The 19,765-nt window shown below is 42.4% G+C and overlaps 1 protein-coding gene across 1 annotated transcript in view; it reads right to left on the bottom strand.

Annotated features, from left to right (window-relative positions):
• The window catches only part of WDR35 (WD repeat domain 35), a 228,007-nt gene extending 209,113 nt beyond the window's left edge, over positions 1-18,894 (bottom strand). The window contains 3 exon segments of the mRNA XM_030198830.1: positions 1,283-1,354; positions 3,318-3,435; positions 18,675-18,894. Of these exon segments, the coding sequence (XP_030054690.1) occupies positions 1,283-1,354; positions 3,318-3,435; positions 18,675-18,698 (214 nt within the window). The 5' untranslated portion in view covers positions 18,699-18,894.
• Positions 18,895-19,765: the final 871 nt, after the last annotated feature.

Here is a 19,765-nt window from a genome sequence, read left to right as displayed (position 1 = left end):
ACTGTGGACTTACACTAGTATTCTATAAGAGCAACTGCCAAAAAAAATTGTCAATATAGAACTTGCACAGAGAGTGCAGCATCCCAGCACCTAACTTTAGGTAAGCTTTATAGAATTTACCCCTTTCTGTGTGATTGTGTTTCAGAGAGAATGTGTGCATGTTGAGAGAGAATGAGTCTGCATGTCTGTTTGAGATAGAAAGAAATGTGTCTGAAAGAGTGAGTGTGTGCACAATACATACACAGGATAGGCAATATTCAGGCAGCTAGTTTATCAGTTGTCTTTTTGTCATTTTTCCCAATAAAGGGTATAGAAAGGACCAGGACAATTCCCAGGTAGTGGGAAATCTGAGTTTTTCTCTATCAACTTTGAGAATTGTAAATCTTTAATATATTAGTATTTTGTATAATCAGGAGGAAATGCATTTCTTTTTCTATTTTCCTGGTTCTATACTCCATTCCCAGTTTAGTTTGCATCTGCATTATTCTATGTATTGTTTGTGGTTACTTAATCAGGTGTACTTTGTTCCAATAAAATGTTCTGTTGCTTTATTAAATATGATAGTTTATAAATGTCTTTATATATATTTTCCATGACATTAATATACCTACTGCAGAGAACGGGAAGAAGTGAAACCCCCCTCCACACATCCTCACCACACACTTGCAAAAACTGTCCCCAACAATGTGCACCTGCATACAGTCTAAAAACAATTAAAATGGAACATTGATTCCCAGGTGAGCCAATGGCCTGGCCCATAAACAAGATTTGTAGTCCATCAGCATCCCAAACATTCTTGGCCAACAATGTTCCCAAAACATATTCAAATTCTTTCATATACTGCCCCAACACTGACATTATGCAGAAGTACATATGAACAAGCTGTTTTGTTACTGCAATTGCAAGGTAGAATTCAATACATGGCAGTTCATTATACTTCTAATAAATAAAGTCTACCTAATGAACATTTGGGAGAGATTCTGGGAAAGCGTGATTAAAGTCTCAGATCCAGAATGTTGAGAATGGCCAATTTTTCACGTCATGGGTTCATAAATATGCAAAAGTTATATGTTTGAACTTCTGTAACTTTTTTATTTTTTCACATAAAAGAGTGGGGTTTGAACAGTTGTATTACAAATTGTTTGCTCTAACAGAATTTATTAAAACCTCATTTTTGTTTCTGGTGACTTTAATCACTTATTTCCAGAGATGGTCACGTTTATTAGACTTAAATTTTTAATTCTAAATCACAATAATAAAGAAGGTACCATTTGACTCTTACCACTGTGTCCTTCGAGGGTCTGATTCATAGACAAATTGCTAGGCGCTGCAAGTCCCTTTAGCTTTGCATCATCTGAAAATTCAATATAAAAAATTAGCAAACTGAATCCCAGAAAATCAACATTATTTCCTGCTAATATCTGAATACTATCTTCTCACTTAACTAAGGGACAGTACACAACAAGAACTAAACCGAAAACACTTTTACAGTGATTATCAAAAGTATATTTTCAGAAAATGGAAAAGGAAAGTTTATTAAAGATGCTCATCTTTAATACAAAAACATAAATATAGTTACGACTAATTATTAATGACAAGGCATATTTCAAAATGCCTGATGACACAACAATGTGTTCTGACCTTCTTAAAATGTCAACCAAACTGGTTTATTTCTTTTTAGGAAACTTGGGTATGGATATGGGTCATGCATTTGATAATCCAATTTTCTGTGGTAGAACCAAAGTGTAAAGAAGCAAACAGTTATTCTACGTGTCTGGGGCATCAAGGGCATCTGAAAATTGTGAGTAATTGGGTCACTGGGTGCTTTGCCATCTGTAACAGAAATCTCAATAAACTGGGTGAATGATTCAAAAATTATTAGGAGAGGAACAAGTGGTAGGCAAAAACACAGATCATATGGTCTAACTAGCCCAGTATCCTGTTTCCAAATCCATGTCACAAGTACCCGGCAGAAACCCAATTAGTAAAAACACTCCATACTACCAATCCCGGGGCAAGCAGTGGCTTCCCCCAGGTGCATCTCAATAACAGACTATGGACTTTTCCTCCAAGAACTTGTCCAAAACTTTTTTTAAACCCAGATATGCTAACCGCTGTTACCACATCCTCTGGCAGCGAGTTCCAAAGCTTAACTATTATTTGAACGAAAAACATATTTCCTATTTGTTTTAAAAGTATTTCCATGTAAATTCATCGTTTCCCCTGGTCTTTGTACTTTTTGAAAGAGTGAAAAATCTATTCACTTAAACCCATTCTACACCACTCAGGATTTTAGAGACCTCAAATCTTATCCCCCCCCCTCAGCCATTTCTTTTCCAAGCTCAAGAGCCCAAACCTCTTTAGCCTTTCCTCATTCAGGAGGAGTAACATCCCATTTATCATTCCGGTCGCTCTGCATTGAGCCTTTTCAAATCCCACTATACCTTTTTTGAGATACAGCCATCAGAATTGATCGAAATACTCAAGGTGAGGTCACACCACTGAGCGATACAAAGGCATACTAATATTCTTAGTCTACTTTGCATCCCTGCAAGATAGTTTGCAAGATAGTGCGGAACAGTTTGGGGGGAGTTGGGGCACTTTGTATGACAGTAGAATTGTTGGGGACAAGTTGTGGGGTGGCAAGGTGGTGGTGGAATAGTTTTTGGAGATGGGTAAAGTTTCTGGGATAGTGGGTAGTTGAAGTGTTTTTTGGGGGTGGGGCAGTTTAAACAAAAGGTAATGTCAGTTGTGAAGGGGCAGACTTTGGGAGTAGGGGTAATTTTTGAGGGTGGAGTTTGAGTAGTGGTGAAACAGTTCTAATGAGGTAGGTTAGGGGTTATTTTTTTTTTTTGTTTGTTTTAGAGTGGGATACGTTTGCAGGGTGGCAGGGCAGTTGGTAGCGTATAGAACAGGGAGAGAGTCTGAAAGGAACAATTTCCTAACTGCTATGTTTCACTGTACTTACATTCAGTCTAATATGGCCCATTTTTTAATTTGATGTGTCTTTTTAGCATTTTCTCCCATATGCCATTTTTCAACCCCTTCTGTTAAAATTCTGGAGAGTTATTTTGTCCATAGATAGATAGATAGATGAACAGACAAACATTCTTGACCCATTAGTTAAAATTCTTTACAATTTTCATTGGGTTGAAAAGAATAATAAAGAGCTCATTACAATACAGATAGCTAACAGTCCATCAAGTGTTTAAAAAAATGAGAAAGACTCAAAAATCTTTCTCACATCAGCCTGTGGGCAGAAGTACATAATGAAGAGGATTAATACTGAGATTACCACAAGCACTGGGGTTTCATACCTGTCTGCGTTTCCAGTTTCAAAACTTTCAACAATCCATCTTCTCCTCCACAGGCTATAAAGCCTTGGTCCTTATTCCAAGAAATGCACTTTAGACGAGTATTATTAGGAATTGAAATCTGAAAAAATATTTTGACATATTTGTTTATTCTCATGTTTATGATAAAATACCTCTCTTTTCATTAAATTGTAAGCAAAGTTGAACAGCTTCAACATTCACATTCATTAAAATTGGCAGATTTGAATGACTAGGATTAAGTGAACAAGGAAATGAATACTTTCGCTAGGCACTGTGTATACCACCACCAGGCATGTCCACTACACAGATCTAAGCATGATCAGCAGAGGCCAATGTTACCTCTTTACCTTTGCACAATACCTTTCACAAAGATACTGATCAAGAACAATCAACCCTAGTACTGGTCCTTGAGGCGCTCTAAGTATCCTTCTTTCCTCAGAGTGAATTCCATTTACCACCACTCTGTCATCCATTATTTAACGCAGCTCTAATGGCAACAATCTCTCTCTCACTGCTCATCTCTCTAGTTACCTTCAATCTTACACAAACCCCCAAATTCCATAAATAGTGCCCAAACATAAGCGCACAATTGGGTGCCTCGCAATAGAATAGGATGGTTATATGTATAACTTAATAGGTTAAGTACCAATAATTGGCCTTAACAAGCACTAGTTTGTAGTTATGCACATATCTGCCATTAAAAAAAAAAAAAAAAAATAGAAAGGCACAAAACTGCTTACAGAATAGTAAGAACAAAAGGAAAAAGCAGAATTAAGTTAACACATTTATTGGAACAATACCCGACGTGGCCACGTTTCGCCCTCAGGCTGCGTCAGGGGTACAAACTATCAAGAGTGCATATAAATATATTATGCACACTTGTAGTAGGATCAAAAAAAGTTCCAGAAATCAAGTTCCACTTGATTCTTTCCTCCAACTTCATCTGAACTGAGGTAAGGAAGTGGAGCTTGGAAAAAAAAATGGCTGAGGGGGGATAAGATTTGAGGTCTCTAAAATCCTGAGTGGTGTAGAACGGGTTTAAGTGAATAGATTTTTCACTCTTTCAAAAAGTACAAAGAGCAGGGGAAACGATGAATTTACATGGAAATATTTCCTATTTGTTTTTAAAGTATTTTTTTTGTTCAAAGAATAGTTAAGCTTTGGAACTCGCTGCCAGAGGATGTGGTAACAGCGGTTAGCATATCTGGGTTTAAAAAAAGTTTTTGCAAAATACTTTCTATCATCTTCAAAAAGAATTTTTTAGTAGCAATACAATGGTTACTTAAGTAAAAGCTATAATTCTATGCATGTTGTATCACTTAACTGGCAGCAATTATTCACCAGAGGAGAACCTCCACCAACATGGTCAGGTTTCGATTTCTTCTTCAGAGAAGAGGTTCACTGGGAAGAGTAGAATCAACAGCATCCGACAGAGATCCGCATACCACGGACGCCTTGGCCAATCTGGAGCGATGAGAATCACCAATCCTCGGTGCAGTCAAATACGCAGGAGGACTCGCCCTATCAAGGGCCAAGGAGGGAACACATACAGAAGCCCCAAGGGCCAGGGTTGAGCCAGTGCATCCAACCCCGCCGAGCGAGGCTCTCTCCATCTGCTGAAAAAGCAAGGGACTTTGGCGTTTGCACTTGACGCCATAAGATCCATTCCGGGAGTCCCCCATTTGGCACAAATCTGAAGAAAAACTTCTTCTGCCACTTCCCACTCCGCCGGGTCAATTTGATGCTTGCTCTGACCTGCTATGTGAGCTGCTGACAGAAGCTGCAGGTGGAGCTCGGCCCAGTGGCAAATCTGAGCGGCCTGACGATTTATGTAGGCCACCGCTGTCGTATTGTCAGACAGAACCCGGACAGCAAGCTCCTTCAGAGTGTCATGCGGAAGGCCATAAGAGCCTGGAATATCGCTCTCAGTCCCAAGCGATTGATGGACCACCCCGTTTCCACGGGTGTCCACTGACCCTGAGCATAGCTTCCCTGGCAATGCACTCCCCAGCCCAAAAGGCTGGCATGCGTTATCACCAGACACACCAAGAAGGAAGCGCGAGCGGCATTCCTTGTCCCAGCATCCTGTCGGAGAGCCACCACTCCATACTGTGCCGGGCTGCAGGGAGCCACGTTAGTCTGTGTTGATATTCCTGGGAAATTGGAGCCCACTGATGGAGCAGGGCAATCTGCAGTGGCCTCATATGCGCTCTCGCCCAGGGAACCACCTCCAAGGTGGCCGTCATCGACCTCAGCAGCTGGACAAAGTCCCAAGCTCGAGGGCGAGGCATCCGCAGGAACAGACGGACCTGATTCTGAAGCTTGCACCGCCTGTGTTCGGGGAGAAAGACAAACCCCTGAGGCCATGTCGAACTGGACCCCCAAATACTCGAGAGACTGAGAGGGGGTCAGGTGACTTTTGGGTATATTGACCACCCAGCCTAGAGTCTGCAGGATTGTAACCACTCTGGCTGTGACAAGACAACTCTGCCGAATCTGCTCTGATGAGTCAGTCGTCGAGATAAGGGTGAACTCCGATACCCTCTTGCCTGATAGGCAGCTACCACCACCATTACCTTGGAAAAGGTACGAGGAGCTGTGATGAGGCCAAAAGGCAAGGCCCGAAATTGGAAATGTTGACCCAACACCGCAAACCGGAGAAACCGCTGATGTGAGGGCCAAATAGGAATGTGCAAATATGCTTCTTTTAAGTCCAGAGACGTGAGAAACTCTCCTGGCTGTACCGCCGCAATGACGGAGCACAGGGTTTCCATGCGAAAATGATGCACTTTTAGAGCCTCGTTGACTCTCCGTAAGTCGAGGATCGGTCTGAAAGACCCGCCTTTTCGAGGCACAACAAAATATGTAGTTTTTGTGTAGGGAAAGAGAAGGGATCTAAGGCTTTGCCTTCACAGCAGAGAGCAAACCTCCTCCACTTAAAAGAGTAACACTTATTAATGGAATCTTTCCTGGAAGCCAGCAAGATACAAGAGACACCCTCATTCAATCCCTAGGATTCGAGTTCTACACTCTCAAAATCCAAGCCATGAGGGCCAGAGATTGGAGGTTGGGACTCAGAAGGGAACACTTGTTCTGTATGATGAGGGGTGTAGTTGTAGTTGAGAGACTACCACATAAGTATATTCTTCTCAAAATGCACCGATAATTACTGAAAAGATGGCATTTGCATAGAGGCTGTATGAGCAGGGTGATAGGTGGTCAGAGATGTTAAAGTTTTATAGAGAACTGATGTATTACGGAAGTGACCTGTGGTCATTAGCCTAACTTTACCAACTTAGCAGCAATTTCTTCTCAGGATAATCTGGTAGTGATTGATACATTGATAAATACATGCATACATATGTATGTATGTATCACAATTGGTGCTGTGGTAGACTTGCAGCTCATCTGCATATCCTCACAGCCTTCTCCAGGGTGACTGCCAGGTCCAACCTAATCCATCCTGGGCCTCTGCTCCAGGGGCCCAGCGCTCCCACCAGATGCCTTCCAGGTGCTATGAAGGACTTGCAGCCCATCTGCATATCCTCACAGCCTTCTCGAAGGTGACTCCCTGGTCCACCTCAATCCATCCAGTGCCTCCGCTCCAGGTTTGTATTTTCTCTCTGCTATTCCCAATGACTCTCTTCTTGGTACTGTCCCTTCCCAATCTCTTTCTCCATATGAAACCACTGCATACCTCAGGACCACATTCCCCACCTTCTGCTCTCATCATCTCGCCATCCCTTTTGTCTTCTCCCTTCTTCTCAGCTATCAAGCTTCAACCATCTCCGTTCTGTCTTAGTGCATCTCATCTTCGTCGCTGTCAACATGCCTCTCCTACTCTTCTCTGCACTCTCTTATTCCTTCTCCTGCTTTCTGCTGGGGATATCAATCCCAATCCTCCACATCAGCTCTCATCCTATTTGTGCAGGTCATATCGAGATGTCTCCAATCTAATGTCTGTTCCTTTCCTTTCCACTTCTTCTCTACCTTTCTCATGTACTCTGTGGAATGACCGCTCTGTCTCCAACAAACTTTCCTACATCCACGACCTCTTTATCTCTCATACTTGGCTTTGCCCTGTAGACTCTGCTTCAGTTGCTGCCCTGGGGCATGGAGGTTACTTTTTCTCCCATACTCCTCGCCCGGTTGTCCGCAGAGGTGATGTCAGGCTACTACTCTCATTCTCTTGTAGATTTCAACCTCTTCTACCACCTCAGTCTCACTGCATTTCTTCCTTCAAAGTCCTCTCCATTCACCTATTCACTCCTCTACCTCTCCAAGTAGCAGTCATTTATCGACCCCCTGATAAGTCCCTTTCTTCCTTTCTCACTGACTGACTCCTGGCTTTCCTTCTTTCTTGAACCATCATCTCCTTCCCTCATTCCTGGGAATTTTAACATTCATGCTAATGATCCCTCTGACTCTTATGCTTCTCAGTTTCTCGCTTTAACATCCTCTTTCAATCTTCAACTGTACTCCACTACCCCTACCCACCAGAATAGCCACTTTCTTGATCTTGTACTCTTTTTCCAACTGCTTGCTGTCCAGTTTCTGCACCTCAGTTCTTCCCCTCTCTGACCATCATCTGATAACTTTCACACCCTCCCCCTCCAGTCCTGTCCAATAGCCACCAATACATTTAGGAATCTTCAGGCTACTGACTCTTGCACTTTCTCCACCAGTGTTTCAACCCTCTTCTCAATCACTATTTTATCCAAGTCTGTCAATGAGGCTGTCTCTTCCTATAATACTATTCTCTCCTCTGCTCTGGATACTCTCGCTCCTCCCATTCCCTGTTCTGTAAGGCGTACCCAACCCCAGCCTTGGCTGAGCTCTAGAATCCACTACTTATGGTCCTGTGCCCATTCTGCTGAACGCCTTTGAATGAAATCCCGTGCCCATGCTGACTTCATACATTTCAAATTCTTGCTGACCTCCTTTCAGTTTGCTCTTTCACTTGCCAAACAAGACTACAATATCCACTTGACAAATTTTCTTGGCTCAAACCCTTGACGTCTCTTTGCGACACTGAACTCTCTCCTCAAAGTGCCTTTGCCTCCAAGCCCCCTTCACTTTCTTCCCCAGACTCTGGCTTACTACTTTCACAATAAGATTCACAAGTTTAACCTTTTCTCAACCAAATCACCTCCACCTCTCCTTCTCCCAGACCACTCTGTCAACCCTTTTTCAACCCCTGCCTCCTTTTCTTCCTTTTCTGAAATCACTGAAGAGAAAATTGCACATTTTCTTTCCTCCTCCAAACTGACTACCCGATCATATTCCAACCCATCTACTCAGCACTGTCTCTCCTACTGTCATCCCTTCTATCTATCATATCTTCAATCTTTCACTTTCCCGGTGCCTTTGAACAGGCCATAGTTACTCCACTCCTCAAAAAAACATCATTGGATCCTACATGTCCTCCCAAATATCGCCCCATCTCCCTCCTCCCTTTCCTATCCAAAATACTTGAACGTGCTGTCCACCGCTGTTGTCTTGACTTTCTTTCAAATCAAATTATTCTTGATCCACTTCAATCTGGCTTTCGCCCTCTTCATTCGACTGAAACAGCCCTTGCTAAAGTTTCCAATGACCTGTTTTCTGACCAGATCCAAAGGTCTGTATTCTACCCTCATCCTTCTTGATCTATCTGCTGCTTTTGACATTGTAGACCACCACCTACACCTTGATACTCTGTCCTCACTTGGATTTCAGGGCTCTGTTCTTTCCTGGTTTTCTTCTTATCTCTCCCATTGCACTTTTAGTGTATGCTCTGGTGGATTCTCCTCCACTTCTATCCCACTATCAGTTGGTGTACCTCAGGGTTCTGTCTTGGAACCTCTTCTTTTCTCCATCTGTACTTCTTCTCTTGGTACTCTGATCTCATCCCACGGTTTTCAGTATCACCTTTATTCTGATGACTCCCAGATCTACCTCTCCACACCAGAAATTTCAGCAGGAATCCAGGACAAAGTATCAGCCTGTCTGCCTGGATGTCTCATCGACATCTGAAACTAAACATGACCAATACCAAGCTTCTTATCTTTCCCCATAAATCAACCTCTCCTCTTCACCCATTCTCTATCTCTGTAGATAACACTCTCATCCGTTCTGTTTCATCAGCTCGTAACCTTGGGGTCATCTTTGACTCCTCTCTCTCTCTTTCTCTGCACATATCCAACAGGCTGCTAAAACCAGTCATTTCTTTCTCTATCACCAAAATTCGTCCTTTCCTTTCTGATCACACTACTAAAACCCTTATCTTATTATCTCTTGCTTAGACTACTGCAACTTGCTTCTCACAGGTCTCCCACTAAGCCACCTGTCTCCCCTTCAATCTGTTCAAAATTCTGCTATACAACTTATATTCCGCCGGTATCACTATGCTTATATTAGCCCTCTCCTCAAGTCACTTCACTGGCTCCCAATCTGTTTCCGCACACAGTTCAAACTCCTCTTATTGACTTACACGTGCATTCACTCTGCAGCTCCTCAGTAACTCTCCACACTTATCTCTCCTTACACTCCTCCCCCGGAACTCCGTTCATTGGGTAAATCTCAAATCTCTCTTATCTGTACCCTTCTCCTCCACTCCTAACTTCAGACTCCATTCCTTTTATCTTGCTGCACCGTTGCTGTATCATACATCTGGAATAGACTTCCTGAGTCAGTACGTCAAGTTCCATCTCTGGTCATCTACAAATCTAGGCTAAAAGCCAACTTTTTAAAGCTGCATTTAACTCCTAACCCTTATTCTCTTTTTCAGTACCTATGTCTATTGTGTCATTCCCACCTTAAGTAATTCCCTTACCCCCTATTTGTCCTGTTTGTCTGTCCTGATTAGATTGTAAGTTCTGTCGAGCACTTGAACATGTCTCTTACATGTTCAAGTGTATAGAGCTGCATACATCTAGTACCGATATAGAAATAAGTAGTAGTACATACGTGTAATCTTTAGTATTTGTTGCATAATATTTTTTTTTTGTTTGCCATAATTGCTAGTATATAATAAATTTTATATAAATATATATATCTATATTCCTTCATTTATGACTGGCTAGCTAAGACCCCCAAGGGCCACATTTTGGTATCCTCATACCTTTAACCAAAATAAGTCCAGAGTAATTGGTATATGAGTTGTTACCTGTCATACCAGCAGTGCCTACATAGAAATACAGATTAAGTATGGGTGTGTGTGTGTGTGTATATATACATATATAATATTGCATTCAAAGCATATGCTGATTGCAAGTGCTATATCTCTCTACAGGGGGAGTGGCAGTATCATAAAGTTGATGCTAGTGATGCTAGTTAGTGGTGGTGAAGACATTCTTAGGGTTGAAAGCAATAGTATTAGGTTCCAAGATTGCATTATATAACTGTTTATGAGGTTGGCAAGGTGGTAAGTTGTTTACGATGCCAGTTATTTAATTATGAAGCAGTGGAATTTATGCAGAACTCCTGATACAACTCTGGCCAGCTTGTTGGACTGAATGGATGGACCGTACAGTCTTTATCTGCCGACACTTACTATGTTACTATGAAAGTTAGCACCTTTAATATAGAAGCCATTTTTAATGACTGCTCCTCCCACAGACGTTTTCTACTTTCCTTGGACCAAAAAGCACTTGCATGGAATTCTGTTTTGAAAAACACACTTGAAAAGCTGGCATTAATAAATGAATACAAGTTAAAAATGAACCATAATCATCCATAATACGGTGTTGAGATTAATATAAATAGAATTTACGGCAGGCAGGGCCACCAGCTTTAAATAACTTTTCTTCTTGTAAATCTATCTGAAAATGTATTCATCTGCTAAAGCCTTGTCAATCCACATAACTATTCCAGATTTCAACCAGATTTCTACTATTTCCTTTTTAGCTAAAATAAACAAAAAAGTAGTAAAGCTGCACTTAACTGCAACTTCTTAAATGTGAAGAATTCTTTTCATCCTAGGCAATCTGGTTTTAGGCAGGGGGGGATAGCCAGACACCCAATTTTGGGCAGCCTGAGACCAAAGTGGGTGGGTACAAGAACCCTACCCCCCACCTGGCATCTCTCCCTTCCCTCTCCTCTCAGATCAGGGATCTCTTACCTCTACTCCCCCAACCCCCGGTATCTTTTAGGTCCTTTAGTTCTGTAGGACTATTTCCCTGTGAGTCTCACTTTGCTGGTCTCAGCCTGTGAATACAACTATATCAAGATGGGGCCCGTGAACTATGACACTGTACTTCAGTGAGCAAGCAGATTCGACTTTCTGTTTGTGTAAGCTCTCTGCTTGTGATAAATCACTGGCAGGCCTGGAAACACTTAAGGCCAAGCAGTGGGCTACCTGCCCCCCTTTTACCTCCCGGATAAGGAATAGGGAGTGAGACCATGGCGCCAGCAAGCCTGATGAGAGACAGGAATGCCATCACCACGTAACAATTTGAAGGTCAAGAAAAGGTCGTTTCTGGCTCAGCGAAGGAGCTGGACAAGATCATGATTGGTTGCTGGCTGGTCACCTGAGGATCGGGGACTGAAAGAGCCGGAAGGAGAGGATAAGAGAAAGGGTCTGGCAGAGGGTGAAAAAAGTTCGCCTGGAGTTCACCTGGAAGACGGGGTAGCTGGAGAGAAGTCCTGCGAGATCTGAAGTGGTCCACAACCTTGTGAACTGTCTATCTGAAGAAAGTACCTGTTAGTCCAGCTGTACCGGCCAGAGTGACTGTAATCCTGCTTGCTGCAGAGAGCCTGGGCTATTCTCTAAGACTGACTCGCTGTGGAGGACAGTTGGAGTCTAAGGGGGAAAACCTGTGACAACCTCATCTGAGAGACCACCCAAGAGTCAGCTCGGTGAGCATTACAGGGATTTATTTCCTATTAGTCTGGGATTAGTGAGTGGGTTCTTACCCCAGCAAAGGCGGGTTAGTTCAGAACTGTGGTCAGGAAGGTGCTGCTAACTGTATTACTTCATGACCTAGTCAGTTACAAATCAGGATTGTGTATAACCTAGTAACCGGTGATAACAGTGTTTTAGTTAGACAATACATTCTATAGTAGTCTTATCAGCATAAGGTCTCTATATTTGTACCTAAGCCTTATTGCAGAGTGTATTATTTATATTTTCTTATCTTTATAATAAATTCTAATATATATCAGCTGTGACTCTTCTTTAGCACAGTTCTCTACAACGGAAGGAAAGTTCTGGCGTAGGCACCAGAAGAGGCAGGTTCCTGTAGCATATTACCCCTAGGCAGAGCTAAGAAGTTGTGAGCCAGACTTCTGTAAACGGGAACCTGGAAATTACTCATTGGGTAGCTTTGCCCATAAGAGTTATTTATATATACATGCTTACAGTTCTTCACCGGCCGTGAGCAGTGACTTATACCTGGTTGCCCACACTGGCCCTGAGCCTTCTCTCTGATGTAACTTCCTGGTCCCGCAAACAGGAACTTGCATCAAAGAGAAGGCTCAGGGCCAGTGTGAGCAGCAACTATGAGTAACTGCTCACTGCCAGCAAAGAACTAAAGGGCTTAAAAGGTACTGGGGGTTGCAGAAGTGGAGGTAAGAGATCCCTGATCGTCTGGGAGGGGATGGGATGGGAGGGGACGGTGAGATGCTGACAGTCTTCAGCTGGCAGGGCTTAGGGATCCCCACCAGCCACATCACAGATGTGCCTTAGATAGATGGGTGGGTCTGGGCCCACCAGTGGCTATGCCACTAGTTTTAGGAAAGGTCACAGTACAAAGACAGATCTTATAGCTATACTGAATGAGACCATTGCTAACATGGAAGGAGGAAAGGATGTGATTTTGTTACAGTTGGACTTCAGCTCAGCATCTGACATCAATTCATTCTTAGTAGATTAGAAGAGGTTGGAGTATCTACATCAACATCGGATTAGTTTAAATTATATCTTCCATTGTGTTCTTTTACAGTAGGTACTGGCTACCATTCATCTTCAGCCTTTCCCTTGCTTTGTAATGTTCCGTAGGGTTCAATATTTGCCATATTCAAATTACTCCTCACTCCACTTGTGGCTCTTATCCAATGACTGGGAATAGGCTTGTATGTGTATGCTGATGACTTTTGGTTATTCATTGTTCATAATCATTGGAATCCCATTTTCTCCGAACTTGAATGGCCACTTAGGAGTGCATAGCAGCCTGGATTAAGTCTCAAACTTCTATGAGCCCGCAGAAGACTGAGGAAATCTGGTTCTTTAAAAGGAGGACATCTCCCTGTTTATTCTGAAAGAGCAAAAGGCTCTATATGCGCATTACATGCCATTATATAACCAAGCTATATAGGACTGTAATACCTGGCACCTTCCAACACTACCAACCTGACATTAAAATCAATTTTCTGACTAACCTCATCTTTCACTGCCAAGGCCTGTTGCTTGTTTGGCATTAGACTTGCATGCAATCTGTAAGGACACTGCAAAACATTACTAAGGCTGCCGGTGGATGAGAAGAACAACAACTATATCACCACGAGGGGAATTCAGAAGCTCGCTGTTGCAGACTTGAGGTGTCCTCGCCTAAGAAAAGCACTTGTTTATTGGCTTGATAGTTTCTGGGTTAAAATGCCCCTTCAATGTGATACTAGTGGGACAATACTGTGGCCCCTCAAGCCACAACATGAGACGCGAACAAAATTGTGCATTGACAACAAGGCTGGATTGCACATGACCGACTCAGCTGCAGCCTGCATCTTCTCTATAAAGGAGGCTCATATTGGAAAAAAGGATGGTTGCTGTTCACATTCCATCTGATCTGAAGTGCAGCCCTGCTCTGCCGTCTGACTGACCACTCTAAGGAGCTCTCTGCCACCTGCCGGAGATCATGTGCCATCACTGTCCAGGTTGTATAGCTGCCATGTAATTGCTTTATAGTGCTATGGGATTAGCTGACTGTATTAGAAGCCTTACACTGAGCTGTTTCTATAAGACCATCTGTGTCATTCTTGCATCTCTTTCACTGTTTTTACTGCTATGTAAATAAATAAGCAATTTACTTCTATAACACCCTTGGGTGTGGAGTTAGTTCTGTTATATTTTGGGCGTTATGAATTACTTTCCAGACAGTACACTGTCTAATAAAAAGCATGCCTGTGTCACATTTTTTTAAATTTACACTAAGGGGTCTGTTTAATAAGCCGCACTAGTGGCTTCCGTGCAGCAATGCCAACACTGCCCATTCAAAGTGAATGGGCTGTGTCGGCACTAGCACACAGCCAGCCGCGCTAGCAGCTCACTAAATCCCAGCGTACCATATTCCCAATTACATCCCAAATAGAGTGTAATCTGTGTATTCCCCGCAGTTCTTTTTAACAGTTTTGTAAGTGATATTGCTGAAAGGCTATCTGGTAATGTTTGCCTCTTTGCAGATGTTACCAAAATCTATTTAGGGCAGACACCCCTAATGGTGTAGCTAGCATGAGGACGGACCTAGTGAAGTTTGGTCCAGAATTTGGCAGTTAAGATTTCATGCTAAAATATACAGGGACATGATTTTGGGCTGCAAAAACCTGAGGAAGTGGTAGTTTAGGGGGTAAAGTCTTCTGTACACAAAGGAAGAGCAGGACTTGGATGTGATCGTATATGAGGATCTTAAGGTGGCCAAAGATAGAAAAAGTGACAGCAAAATCAGGAAGGATGCTTGGGAGTATAGGAAGAGGAATGGCCAGCAGGGAAAAGCTGGTGTATAAGTAGTGAGATCTCATTTAGGCTCTGTGTACAATTCTAGAGACCGAACCTTCAACAAGATATAAACAGGACAAAGTCAGTTCAGAGGGTGCCTACTAAAATGGTCAGTAGTCTTTGTCATAAAGTGTATGGGGACAGACTTAAAGATCTCAACAGGTATACGGTGGAAGAAAGGCAGGAGAGGGGAGAAACGACAGAGACATTTAAATATCTCCACGGCATAAATGCACAGGAGGCATGTCTCTTTCAACTGAAAAGAAGGTTTGGAATGAAGAGGCCTAGGATGAAGGTGAAAGGGGACAGACTCAGGAGTAACCTCAGAAAATACTTCACAGAAAGGTTGATGAATTCATAGAATGGCCTCCTGGTGGTCAAGACAAAGACTATCTGAATTCAAGCAAGCTTGGGACAAGCACATAGTAGGATCTCTTTGGGAGAGGAAGGGATGGTAGATGGCATAGATGGGTAGACTTGATAGGCCATATGGTCTTTATCTGCTTTCATTTTTCTCTGTTTCTATATCTCTAGTATACAGAAATCTTTTTAGGCACTCAAGATGATTATAATCCTCATGCCTTTTCTGGTCTCTAGAGCACTCAAGACCATGCATGATTTTAAACCACTTAGAGCCCTCCAGGGACAAAGAAAGTACCTGCTTATAATGTGTGATTGTCCTTCGCCTTGAACTTGATGGTTAAGCGGATTATAAATGCCTAAATTAAATTACTGTAACTGTTTCAGATGGTGTTCCGCTTTATGTTTTAAGATGTATTCAACTGTTACAGAATACTGAGGTCAGATCATGCTACCCTTTTACTTACTGAACAGCACTGGTGCCTGATGACCAGTACGCTTAAATTCAACATTTTTATGTTGGCCCATCAGACCTCCTACACTAATCAGCCTCTTTACTTTCACGTATTACTTATTCCCTACTGTCTTCAATGTTTTAAAGGAAAAGGGGACTTGATATACCGCCTTTCTGAGGTTTTTTTAAAACTACATTCAAAGCGGTTTACATATATTCAGGTACTTATTTTGTACCAGGGGCAAAGATCATTTCATACTAACGTTGTGGATGTTCCTTCTGCAAACTGAAAGAGCATAGACTGGACTTGTGATGCTGTTTTTAATTGTCTTGTCTTTCCAATATTGATGTGGTTCTACTCATTCCCCACCCTTCTCTTTCTTGTATCGTACATGCAATTTCTAGTTATGATTCTGTTATGAGTTTGTAGTTTGTTACTGTCCTGCTCTCTTCTGTTGCTGTAAATTATTAAGTCAATTGTTCTCAAATGTCAGTATATCAGTTGTTTTTATGAAATTTAGGGTTAGAATTACCAATACCAAAATGCATTATAGCATCAGCAAACACTAACACACATTTATTTACCAGAAGTTCTACATTATGCAATGGGCCCTATTTACTTTGGTGCACATTAGTAAATCTATCCCTTAGCTAATGCTGTTGTTTAATTTTTAAAGTATTGGCTAATAGTTTAATTTATTTGCTTTGATCACCTTTCAGTACAAAACAGCAAGGCAGTGTACAAAAATTGCCTGGATTCATAGAGAACTGAAGGGTACAGGACAAGAAAATGTACATTCAGAGATAGGGCTAAGGGCCAGAAATTCTCGATCACTACAAATTTGATTTGTATCCCCACCAATCCAGGAATACACACAATTCCTTGGTCACCCCCTGACCCATATAAGTTATATTGATACTGCATTCAGAAGCAACAGGAAAAATAAGACATTTTCTCTCTTGCACTAGAGTTGGACCCACTTAGGAGAGTTCAATATTAAGAAAATGCTACACTTCATGTTAGGAGCAAACCAGGCCAGGAAAATAGATAAATCAGAAAACAGTTCATCAGGTTACAATAAAAGAGTTTAAAATGGAATCTGAATCAATGACATCAAATTTGAACCACCATAGAGAAACTACATCGATGAGAAAGAACAGTTATTAAGAAGAATTCTTAGGGGCCTGTTTATTAAGAAAATTAGCTATTTAATATAGAGTTTAGCACACTAACTGCATAACATGCTATCTGTTAGCATACGCTAATTACTACATTAAGCAGCTAATGTGGAAAATGCCATTTTGGGGCATGAATGGATGGGGGACTTGCCTTACAGTTAATGCAATTGTCATTTTCTGTGTTAACAGCACCTCAGGAGGTGAAGTTAAGTGCATCACATATTAGCAGCTATTTTCTCTCTCTCTCTTTCTTTCTCTCTCTCTCTGAATTAATTGCACCACAGCCCTCTCAAAAAAAGCTGGGAACTCCTCCAAGTAACAGAGAGATTTTGATGTTACCACAAGATAATAGCAAAAGCTTAATACACTTTAGTAAACGCAGACAATCACACCACATCCACCACAAAGAAAATGTTCACAATGATGTGGATATTGAAACGCGTAAAACCATATCTACCCCAGAAAACATTCCAGAATTTAGTGCAATCCACGGTACTTACCCATGCTGATTATTGCAACAGTATTTTCTTAGGCTGCAAAGCCTATATCCTAAAAAAACTTCAGACCGCCCAAAATACAGCAGCAAGACTCATCTTTGGCAAATCACGTTTTGAGAGTGCAACTCCTCTCCGTGCAAGACTGCACTGGCTCCCAATCAAAGAATGTATCAATTTCAAACCCCAGACTTTAATCCACAAGATAATACATGGAGAATCTCCGAACTATATGATAAACCTGGTCGACCTTCCAGCAAGAAACATGTCTGTATCCTCACAAAAGTACCTCAACCTGTATTACCCCAGCTGTAAAGGTCTCAAGTACAAAACTTAATATGGATCCAATTTCTCCTTCCTGGGCAGCCGTCTATGGAACGCTCTCCCTAGACCTATCCGAGCAATCCATGACCACCTACCATTTAGAAAAGCACTAAAAACCCATCTATTCAAACAAGCCTACCCAAAAGACCCAGATTAATCTCTTGAAACCATCTACCTTACATATACTGAAGAGAAAACGACATTGACACAGACTATGAGGCATATTTTCAAAGCACTTTGGGAGGCTAAGTTCCATATGTTTCTATGGAACTTTGGGAGGCTAAGTGCTTTGAAAATAAGCCTCTCTATCTCCCACCTTACCTTCCTCTATCACCTGTCTCTACCTACCTATCCATCCTATTATTATGTTATACTTAATTTCCTACTTTACATAACAAAAGTGCGGGATACAAATATAATAAATAATAATAATAAATAATGCCCTTTAGCTTGAAACCCCCTGGCAAGCAGAAAAAAAATCAGTCTTCATCATGTATAAAAAAAACCCTGACACAAATAACTTTGCAGTCAGTTCTTCAAAAGGAACTAAAAAGGTGGCAGCAGCATAAAGCAATCTCTCCAGGGAATAATAATACTAACAAAATAGCAGACCGCAGATTAGACATCAACACAGATTTCTTTTTGTGTATGTTTAAGCCTATTTCATGATACTGCCAGTGGGGCTGAATAATAAAATACCAAATTCTATATTTAACAGCACCCTGTTCAAAGGTTAAAAAAAAAATCTGACCCATAACTGTGCCCCATTTCATCTTAATTTAGCCAAAAGGCAAACAAATTTCTTACGAAATTGTCTCCCACTTATAGTCACCCCTCACCTTTTTACTCAGATAGATAAACATATTGAGGGAAGCCCACAGAATTCACCAGCCCACCGCTTCACTGTTAGAGGTTCCTCCTCCACTAATAGAGTCGCCCTGGCCCCTGTCTCCAGGTAACCGTCGATCGCGCCGGAAGTAACGCCTTGCTGCGTGCGAACACTTCCTGTACTTCACGTGTGGATGGGAGACTCCCGGCGCGTCATTCTACGGTGGGTGGTGGCGTTTGCTTTGATGGATGCGTGAAAGTGGTGTGGTGGTGAGCTGGGGAAGTTGATATGGGGGGGGGGGGGGGGGGGGGGGGTTGAAATCAAGGAGATAAATGAAGTGACGTCAAAACGTTGACGGCAATTAGGTCAATCTCTGTTTCCCCTTCCCCGCGCAGCCATCATCGTCATACACCCAAATCAAAGCAAACAAACCTATGAGCTTCTGCATCCTCATTGTCGTTATTTATTGTTGATAGATTTGTTTTGAAGGGGAAACAGAAAAAACTAACCTATTAGCTTCAACTTTCATTTCATCCCATCTCCAGTTTTTATGCAGTAGTAATAGTAGTAACCTCTGCAGCAGCCGCAAAAAACAAAAAAAAGCATGGGGCCACAGCAGCCCTCAGGGGCAGAGACTGTGGTGGGAGACAGTCCATCGGCCCCACCTTATCCCAGTCTGTACGCCCAGCTCTTCCCTCCTGAGTCCTGCCTGCTCTAACCCATCCGCCTGCCTGCCTGCCTGCCTGCCTGCCTGCCTGCTCTGTTCCATCTGCTCCATCTGCCTGCTCCAGCTCGCTCCACTTTACTGACCCAGCTTTTCCAGCCCCCCTGCTTACTACAGCCATCTGCTCCATCTTGGTGCAGCCCGCCTGACCCAGACCCAGCTCGTCCAGCTTGTTCCACTTCATCTGATCCAGCTTCTCCCTGCTCGTTCCAGTCCATCTCCACCACCCTATTCCAGTCCATCGGATCCAGCTTCTTCCTGCTTGCTCCAGCCCGCCTTATCCAGCTCATCCAGCTTGTTCCACTCCATCTGATCCAGCTTCTCCCTGGTTGTTCCAGTCCATCTGCACCCTGTTCCAGTCCGTCGGATCCAGCTTC

The sequence above is a fragment of the Microcaecilia unicolor genome, chromosome 3 (assembly GCF_901765095.1).
Source record: "Microcaecilia unicolor chromosome 3, aMicUni1.1, whole genome shotgun sequence".
Taxonomy (NCBI): domain Eukaryota; kingdom Metazoa; phylum Chordata; class Amphibia; order Gymnophiona; family Siphonopidae; genus Microcaecilia; species Microcaecilia unicolor.
This window is presented reverse-complemented; position numbering and strand designations above follow the sequence as displayed.